This window comes from Sprattus sprattus (genome assembly GCF_963457725.1).
Source record: "Sprattus sprattus genome assembly, chromosome: 1".
NCBI classification, from domain to species: Eukaryota; Metazoa; Chordata; class Actinopteri; order Clupeiformes; family Clupeidae; genus Sprattus; species Sprattus sprattus.
Genome location: NC_137920.1, coordinates 31890567 through 31899509, shown reverse-complemented (window position 1 = coordinate 31899509; position 8943 = coordinate 31890567). Strand labels below are relative to the sequence as shown.

The window sequence follows — 8943 nt, the reverse complement described above, 5'->3', positions numbered from 1 at the left end:
TTGGGTAATTGTCCTAATGGTAGCTGTTTCCCAAGACTAGCCAGCTTTTCTTGTCATACTGTGTAGAGTTTACTTCTATTCATTATCCCTTTAATTGTATAAAGGTTTAACTGACCATAAAAACCTTTTCCTATATCGTTATAGCAACCTCTATACACTTTTTAATGTGGACCTTCTAAAACTATGGCTTTATTTTGCCACCCTCCAATAAAGTCGAATTTTTAAGGTGACTCCTACAAAGGGTGAGTTTCATAACCAGAAGCAAATCTCTACTAAATCTAACCACTCATAGGTAGCCTAATTATGATCACTTATGATCAACTAAAGAAGCACCTCTGTATAATTTGCGAATCATTTGTCCTCTGCCTTAATCTGGAACTCAAAGGCAGGGGTTTGAACTGTTATGCAAGCAGCATTACGTATATTGCTTTAGAAAAATATCTAGAGCATAAAGGTTTGCAATAAAAATATCGCGTAGGGAGTTATGTGTACGTATCTTTTTTAATTGTGAAACTTCTGGGGGGTTGAATACTTTTGCAAGCCACTTTACACAAACACACTGTACACTCACACAACCACATCATTAAAAAAATACGTGTGAAACATGTAATCAAGCTGTCACCTCACACAAAGTGTTTGAATGAAGGGGTCAACCTCCTCTCGAAACACAAATGGAACGCAACTCCCCGGATATCAGCTTCGTCATGAATGGATTCATGCCATGCTATTTATCACAGTTTAGAAGTTTTGAACGAGTTAACAATGCCAGTAGTCCAATAGAAGTGGAATCACATAGTCTAATGCAACATGTGTGTGTGTGTGTGTGTGTGTGTGTGTGTGTGTGTGTGTGTGTGTGTGTGTGTGTGTGTGTGTGTGTGTGTGTGTGTGTGTGTGTGTGTGTGTGTGTGCGTGTGTGTGCGTGGATGCGCGTGTGCGTCTCCCTCACCTGCATTGCGCTCCTCCACCTCCCTCTCGTCAGTGCACACTCCCTGCCCGTGCATGAGTGAGTGGAGCGGGCGGTCGGCGCCGCGCGGCGGGTAGCAGCGGAGGCCCGTGGCGCAGCGTGGCGTGTAGACGCCGCAGTGGGCACCGCGCGGGAGCGCGCAGGTCGGGCAGCAGCCGCAGCCGGTCTCCCGCACCGTCTCCTCACAGCTGTCAGGCTGCCGGCAGCTGGCCAGGCGCTCCTCGGAGCACACGGGGCAGCGGATGGCGCTGGCGTCCTCGGCCAGGCACACCTGAGCGGACAGGACCAGGGCCGCGCACAGAGCCCAGCAGGCGGCCCAACAGGGGCGGCCAACAGCACGGTTGCCACCGCCAAGAAGGGGCAGCCGGTGCACACTGATGTGTTGCATGGTAGCTCGCCGCTCTCCCCTTTCCAAATCTGGCATGCTCTCTCTCTCTTTTTTCCCACTCTCCCTCCCTCAAAAACCCACTTTCTTGTTGTAGAGATTGTCTGTAACTCTGTCTATCACTAGGTGCCTGGGTTCCTCTCTACGTCTCTCTCTCTCGCTTTCTCTTTCTCACGTTCACTGTTTCTGTGAACTCTAGCTGAGGATTTATTTTTCCTTCTCTGTTTCTCTCCCTCTTTCTTTTTCTGCAGCTCACCTGAGAAGCTCTTACCCTTCTCCTTCTTTTTGTCCTCCTTTCCCCCCTCTCTCTCTCTCTCTCTCTCTCTCTCTCAAACTCCCTCTCTCCTGTGCTGTGTTGCTCTCTGATCTGGTCTCTCTGCTCGCGCTTGTCTCTGTGGCATACCTCTCTAAGCTCACCTTACCCTCTTTTCTCTCTCCCACACTCACTTTCCCTCTGTTTCTCTCTCTCTCTAATGTGGTACCTTTTAACAATCTCTTCCTCCAACCCCTTTACCCAAAGGACTCCTTCTCTCTTTCTCTCTCTCTCCCTCTCTTTCTCTCTCTCTCTTTCCGTCCTTCTGTTTCAGCGGAGAGAGGAAAAATAATCAGACCGGCGGTAGTGGTGGCGTCTTTCCCCAAAGCGTTTGCAATGTGTCACTCTCCCTTCCTGCAGCTCCTCTGGCGGAGGTATGCGGGCGCTCGTTGATGAACGCCCTCGGTTGGCACAGGTTGGCGTGCAGAAATGCCGGGCATGGGTGATGTCCTCGGTGGAGTGGGGCGGGTGAGGGGGTGATGCGGGGTTGGCGGATAGGGTGGTGAGTTGGGGGGTGGGGGGGTGTGGTGGAGCTGCTATATCCAGGCAAGTCCTGTCGTTGGCACGGCGCGCATCAAAAAAACCGACATGAAATCGCTGAAACGTCACCACGGCAAAACCTGGCTTCCTAGCAGCGAGAGTGCGCGTGTGGCCCCGACCAGTCTATCTGAAGGAAGTTTTCTTTTTTTCTCTCTGTTGGTTTGTGTGTGTCTCTCTCTCGCTCTCTCTTTCTCTCTCATTGACTCACTCTCTCTCTCTCAGTGACTCTGTGTGTGTGTTTGTGTGTGTGCCTGTGGTCTGTGCTGCTTCTTTGACGGGCACGAGTAGCTCTCCTTGGACTTTATACTGGCCGTGTGAGAGGACACGCCTCCATGTGCAGTGGAGAGACACGCGCTGAGAGGCTCAGGCATGGTGAAGAAATCCAGGCTCTCTCTTTCTCCCTCTCTCTCTCTCACACACAAATACATTATCTCTCTCTCTCTTTCTGCTTCTCTTTCACACACACACACTCTCTCAAACACATTCTTACTCTTTTTTCTCTCTGCCTCACTTACATGCACACGCTCTTTCTTTTATGCACACATTATCTCTCTTTCTCTCTCCCTCTGTCTGTCTCATCTCTCTCTCTCTCTCTCTCTCTCTCTCTTTCACTCACTCACTCACGCCGATTTACTCGAGTACTTCAGCATTTTTGCTCTCTCTCTCTCTCTATCGCGGTGTATAAAAACACACACTGTGTCAGTAACACATATTCACCCTTTCTCTTTCTCTGTCAGGAACACTTCTTTATTTCTTTATAATACCTATTCTCTCTTTCCCTCTCCCTCTCCGTCTCTCTCTCTCTCTCTTCCTTTCTCTCTCTCACACACACACACACACACACACACACACACACACAAACACACACACACACACACACACACACACACACACACACACACACATACACACACACACACACACACACACACACACTCACACACAGGGAAGTAGGATTACAACGCAAAGACCACCACCAACGGCTCTTTTTTTTCTTTTCTCTCACCCTCAGTCATTCTCTAAACACACACAACCACAATGGAAAAAGATCTAGGCTGCAGTGCTCGTTGCGTTACCTTTTTGCTATTTCTAACGCACACATCCACACGGACATGCACGCACTTAAATATGCAAACACACACACTGTCAGACAATGTCCAGCTATTGTGTGAATAAACAAACCCTGAACAACCTTCTGTCTTGCTCATGGTCATGATCTTGGAATTATATTGTGTGCGTGTGTGTGTGTGCGTTAGAGAGGGAGAGCATGTGTGTATCAAGGAGAAAGACAGATGATGCTTGTGTCTGTGTGAGTGTGCATATGGCCACTGTCTAACACATATTCTCTCTATCTCTCTTCCTACCTAAGCCTGGGTACGGAGAGGGGCTGCTATAAAAGGAAAATGGACAGTGCCCCCCTCCATTATACCAGCCCTGCCCCCAAGTCTTAAAAAAAAAACAATGACCCTCTCCCCTCTTTCCCTCTCTCTCTCTCTCTCCTCTCTCCCCTTTCCCTCTCTCTCCTCTCCCCTATCTCTCTCTCCTCTCAGACTCCTGAAGTGGACTAATGTTCTGCTGTGCCACTAACCGTGTGCTCTGTGTCTTTCAGTGTGTGTGTCTGTGTTGGTTGACTCGAGGTCTTATGGGTTTAGTCTCTCTCTCTCCCTCTCTCTCGTTCTTTGTGATTCGTGGAATCTGTTTGTCTTTGTATGTGTATGCAGGAGAGATGAGGGTCTCTTTATTCATGTCAATACACAGGAGACAGAGAAACAGACAGACAGACAAACAGGCATAGAGCGAGAGCCAGACAGAGAATGTGTGCATTTGTGTGTTCACACGGGTATGCAGTTGTGTGTGCTTAAGGTTGTTGGCATATGTGTGTGTGTGTCTTCCCCCTTACACAAGCACTCTGTTTGAATTAGGCTGACATTGGTACTCTTTGTTCTGTGGTGCAAGTTTTACCATGGTAACCCGGCATGCTTTGTGATGGCATTGTGTTCTTTTCTCCAGAGCAGTGGCAAGCAGCCAGAGGCCGCTGCCGTCCTCCCTGAGTCCCCCCGGGCCGGCTGCTGCCCCTGCCTCTGCCTCTGCCTCTGCCTCTGCCTCTACCCCTGCCTCTGCCTCTGCCTCTGCCCCTGCCTCTGCCCCTGCCCCTGCCTCTGCCTCTGCCCCTGCCTCTGCCTCTGCCCCTGCCCCTGCCCCTGCCCCTGCCCCTGCCCCTGCCTCTGCCTCTGCCTCTGCCCCTGCCTCTGCCTCTGCCCCTGCCCCTGCCCCTGCCCCTGCCCCTGCCCCTGCCTCTGCCTCTGCCTCTGCCTCTGCCCCTGCCTCTGCCTCTGCCCCTGCCCCTGCCTCTGCTGCTGCTCCCACCCTTCACCACTGCTGGATAGCACGCTTTGGAGTAGAGGCCAGGCTAGCGCAACAATGTGCTGGGCTATCTCGCTCGACTATACGTATAAACTTGAACATTCGTCAGCGGACATGCTAGCATCCCAAAATGCATTGTGTTAAATAGGCCTTAGATGCATGCATTTATGCTGCTCATCACAAGCATTTATAAGAATTCATATTAGTAAAGTTACAAACACTGAAAGGTAAAATATTAGAGGAAGTTATAGGCAGTTGTTGAAGAATGTTTAACTGTATATCCGTGCCATTAACAAGGGTTAGACTCCCTAGTTGTGGGATTTTTTAAATATAGAATATTATTTATTATATATATTATATAATATTTATTTTAATTCAGTTACTTAGCGTATTACTTAGTTATCTGGTGAACCCCTCTAGTTTGGTAAGATCTGTGAAGTACAATGGCAGCCTATGTGTTAGGATCTGATGGGTAATTCACCTGGCCAACGTACGTACATCAGAGAAAAAAAAATCATTGCTATAGTGAGGTGTGCGTCAGCAAACAGATGCCTATAATAATTCATTTTGAGATCCCACTGGCAGCGTACGTTTTGTGAAGTTTTGTTTTGCGCTGTTTTTATGTCAGAAACAGCCCCCTTAGTCCCTGTCTGACGTAATAGGAGAAATGCAATGTGGGTGAATACAAATAAATATGTTCAGAATCCAAGAGGCAGAAACCATGGAAACTAAAGCAGATATACACTGAGAAAATTGAGGATAAAATGCTTGTATTCCCTAAAAAAATGCTGGCGATGTTGACTGTTTTTTTGTGGATATTTCATACAGCGCTAAACTGCTGCTCATCTGGTGTTTACAATGCCAGCAGGAAGACAAGACAGAGGAGGTTTAATAGAGAAGACGATAAATCTACAAACAGCACAGTAGAGCCATCAGGAAAGCAATTTCACACGAGATACAGCTGGTATCAAGCAGCAGGAGAATTTATACATGAAAGAAATGGGGAAAATCTTCCCCTGCAGGGAATGACAGCTTAAGCCTTGTATGAAAAATCCAGACAGGTCATATACAAAAGTCCCATTTCAGGTGTCTGTCTGACAATGAAATGCCATAGCGTTCATATAGCCTATAGCCTATAGCCTTGAGTGTGTGTGTGAGTGTGTTTGTGTGTGTATGAGTGTGTTTGTGTGTGTGTGTGTGTGCTTTTAATAGTCCATCATGAATTCTCATCAATGACAGAAGCTCTGACTGGTAAATATCAAGGCCGTGCCTGAATTTGTGCTCTGCTGTTTACATCAGAAAGCCTTAACCCATGGAAGCACACCACTATCAGCATAAGATGCACAGATGCTTAAACCGAGTATGTAACAGAACATTACCTTTACTTCGGTGCACATGTTCTTTAAGCCTGGCTTAGCACATAAAATAGTTTGAATGCTTTTGCTAAAATCTTATTTCACCTTATAAATGTAGTCTTTGGACTAGTATGGGTTAAGCAAAAACCTTTGTGCCTACAGGCTACTTCACTCTAGTGTGTCATCATTTAACATTTATTACAACATTATATTCTTATTCCTGTTGATTTGTGTCATGTATGTTAAAGTCTGTATGCATATTCCCATTGGTGTGTACCATGTATGAACAAAAACTATGGTCAAAGGCCAAACTGGTATGTTTCTGCTAACAGGTGTGGCCGGGCCATCAAAGCTCGTGAAGCAGGTAGCCCATGAAGGTGCTAAAGCGTTTGCCCGAGTCCACCATGGTCTTGTCACTGCCGGAGAGCCGCAGGAACACCTGATCCCCTCTAGCGAGCTGCAGAACGGCACTGCTGCTGGCCGAGTCGGTGTGCAGCATGTCGAGAGCGACTCCAGTCGCCACCACCTGGAGAGAGAGAGACAGAGCACTCTTAAAACAGGTTACACTTTCAGCCATCTGAAATTAGTTTAAACAACAAAACCAAACACCACAATCCCTTTTTAGCAACTGGCCAATCCATGCTTTAAAACCATGTCACTATAGAGTTTAAGAGGCTTAACTGTATGTGTTTTAGAGTAAGGGATTTAGATGTGAGGCTGTATGTGTTATCTACAGAATTTCTAAAACTCTCGTCTGCATTGTGGGGTTCTGTTTGCTCTCTCTGAAGGTCTAGCGTCCTATTTTTGTTTGTAAAACGTTGTTGTTGATATTCAGGCTCAAGGGTCAATGAAAGTACACCCCTTTCTTCTGTGTTCCTGAAGCTCCGTGTTGATTGGCTGTAATTGTTTAAGGCCCGTCCCAATCCCTATGATTGTTTCCCATTTGCAGAGCGTCTCTATGGATTTTTTTTTCATAGCACAAACACCGAACAGACAGCTAGAGGACCGTGAGGAGCAATTAGCTGGATCTGACAAAAAGTGTATGGGATTACAATCACAGACTGTGCCTTTAATGCTTCAGTAGTGAACATATAGTCCTCCTTTTATTGGGCCTCTGTGGGTTTAGCCCAATACTAGCTTACAAACTATGCTGAAACGGCTCCGTTATTCAAAAGTCCACATGCCATTATTGACAGTTGTTCAAACAGTGTTTCATCACTAAGCTAACGGATGACCTATGCTGTGGCTTTCATTATTATCACAGTGGAAGTTGGCACTTGAATAACTAAAGAGGTAATAAAAGTACAGGAACCAGTTCAAAAACATTTTGTGTTTACTTGAATCATTATCTATGATAAAAGATAATCATAATCTACTTTTCCTGGCCCAGTTAGTTAAATGAATGTCAAAGTGGGAGGCAACACTGTGTAAACATCACAATATATGATACTACGTGGGCACTGTGTGAGAGTGAGAGGATGTGTGGCACATCATGCCATCATTTTACAGAGTACTGCCTTTTCAGCCTGCTGCTGGCTCTATGTAGGGCCTCTAATGTCTCTAAGCTCACCTGGTCACGAGACACCAGCTCAACCAGAATGCGCTGGCCCGCCTTCAGGATGTTGAAGCTGAAGTGGTAGACGCCGGGTCTGGGGCTGGTGAACTTGCCCGTCGAGGAGCTGTAGGCCCCGCCGACATTAGTCACAACATCTGTGAACTTCAGGACGGCGTCTCTGCCAAACTCCTGCTGCAGTGCGGCGTAGAAGGCCACGGCTCCACCTTTGGACACGCCTTGCCCAGTGGAGCCAGGGGGCCCAGGGGGGCCTGCCTTTCCTGGGGGCCCCGCAGGGCCTGGTAAGCCTCCAGCACCACCACCTCCAGATGAGAGGGGGATGACAATCCCATTGACGCCCAGGCTGTGAGAGCCTCCCTGGGCTTGGTAAGGGTCACAGACCAGTCTGCAGGTTCCAGGATAGGTCTCTGAGGTGCGTCCTGCAAAGCAAGTCTGTGCCAGTATAAACACACCCAGAGCTAATGCTGTGCTGTGCTCAGCCATGTTAGACCCAGCTATGCTCTGTCAATGACAGCTATGGAGAAACTACAGTCCCCCTCTTATTAGCTCTAGCAGCCTGTGAACTCTGTACCTGACCTTTGCCTGCTTGGGGGGGTAAATATTTACTTTTCAACTGCTTTTTATTCGGATGTAAATTTAGTATGACAGACAATGTTTCGGTGATATATAAAACCAAATTAACATGATCAGAGAATAGCTGCTTTTGTAATCACCACCTTTTACTAACTGGCTTGTCGTTCATAATTATAAAAGAAATAGCTCAATTTCAATGTTAGCCCCTTCAGCCTTATGACAGTTGAGTGTAGGACTCTGGGTTATTTTAACCTATACTGTTAACTGTTAATTCTTTTATAAGATTTCCTTATTTAGCTTTAATATAAATATATATATTAAATATATATATAGGTGTTATGACGGAGAAACAGATGAGGTATCTTGCAGCGCTGCAGACGTGGCCCGAAGACGTTTGAGCGCCACCTGGTGCTCTCACTGGGCTTAGCTGCATTCTTGTTGACACACAAAGCCAGGCAGCCAGCTTAACCAATTAATTTACCTTAAACTGTACAACTTGAAACAGCAGCTAAAGTGTAGTTGTTTAGTCACCAAATTCATAAACTAGATTAACCTTCCATACTTGTCAAGTCTGAAGTTCTATCTGTGAGACACAGATTTTCAACGTTTCTCATGTATCATGTATCTCACCACATCTCACAGATTTTCACACTCTATAAAATAGAATCATAATAAAGTCCAATAACTCATGTCTCCGTAAACAGTTTCACTATTCAACTATGTCATAATCAAAGAGTGGCATTATTGCAAGTTCTGCAACACCCTGTCCAAAACTTGAAAGGAAAGTTTTTGGAATAATAAAATAAAACATTGGGTAAGCTGGATTTGTTTTTATCTGTGTTCGAAATACTTGGCAGACACTGAGAAGAAATTCAA

General features: G+C 46.5%; 2 protein-coding genes across 3 annotated transcripts in view; both read right to left on the bottom strand.

Annotated features, from left to right (window-relative positions):
- The window catches only part of LOC308381494 (insulin-like growth factor-binding protein 4), a gene marked incomplete at its 5' end in the record, with an annotated part of 19055 nt that extends 17667 nt beyond the window's left edge, over nucleotides 1-1388 (bottom strand). The window contains one exon of one of the 2 annotated variants that reach the window (XM_080859079.1): nucleotides 947-1388. In XM_080859079.1, the coding sequence (XP_080715205.1) occupies nucleotides 947-1388 (442 nt within the window). The remainder of the gene's footprint in view (nucleotides 1-946) is intronic. The other variant, XM_080859080.1, reaches the window with a different exon arrangement.
- Nucleotides 1389-6267: 4879 nt separating this feature from the next.
- Nucleotides 6268-7977, bottom strand: c1ql1 (complement C1q like 1; the record flags this gene model as incomplete). The annotated part of the gene is made up of 2 exons (XM_080859257.1): nucleotides 6268-6447; nucleotides 7492-7977. The coding sequence occupies 2 exons, from the start codon at nucleotides 7975-7977 to the stop codon at nucleotides 6268-6270; spliced, it is 666 nt and encodes a 221-aa protein (XP_080715383.1).
- Nucleotides 7978-8943: the final 966 nt, after the last annotated feature.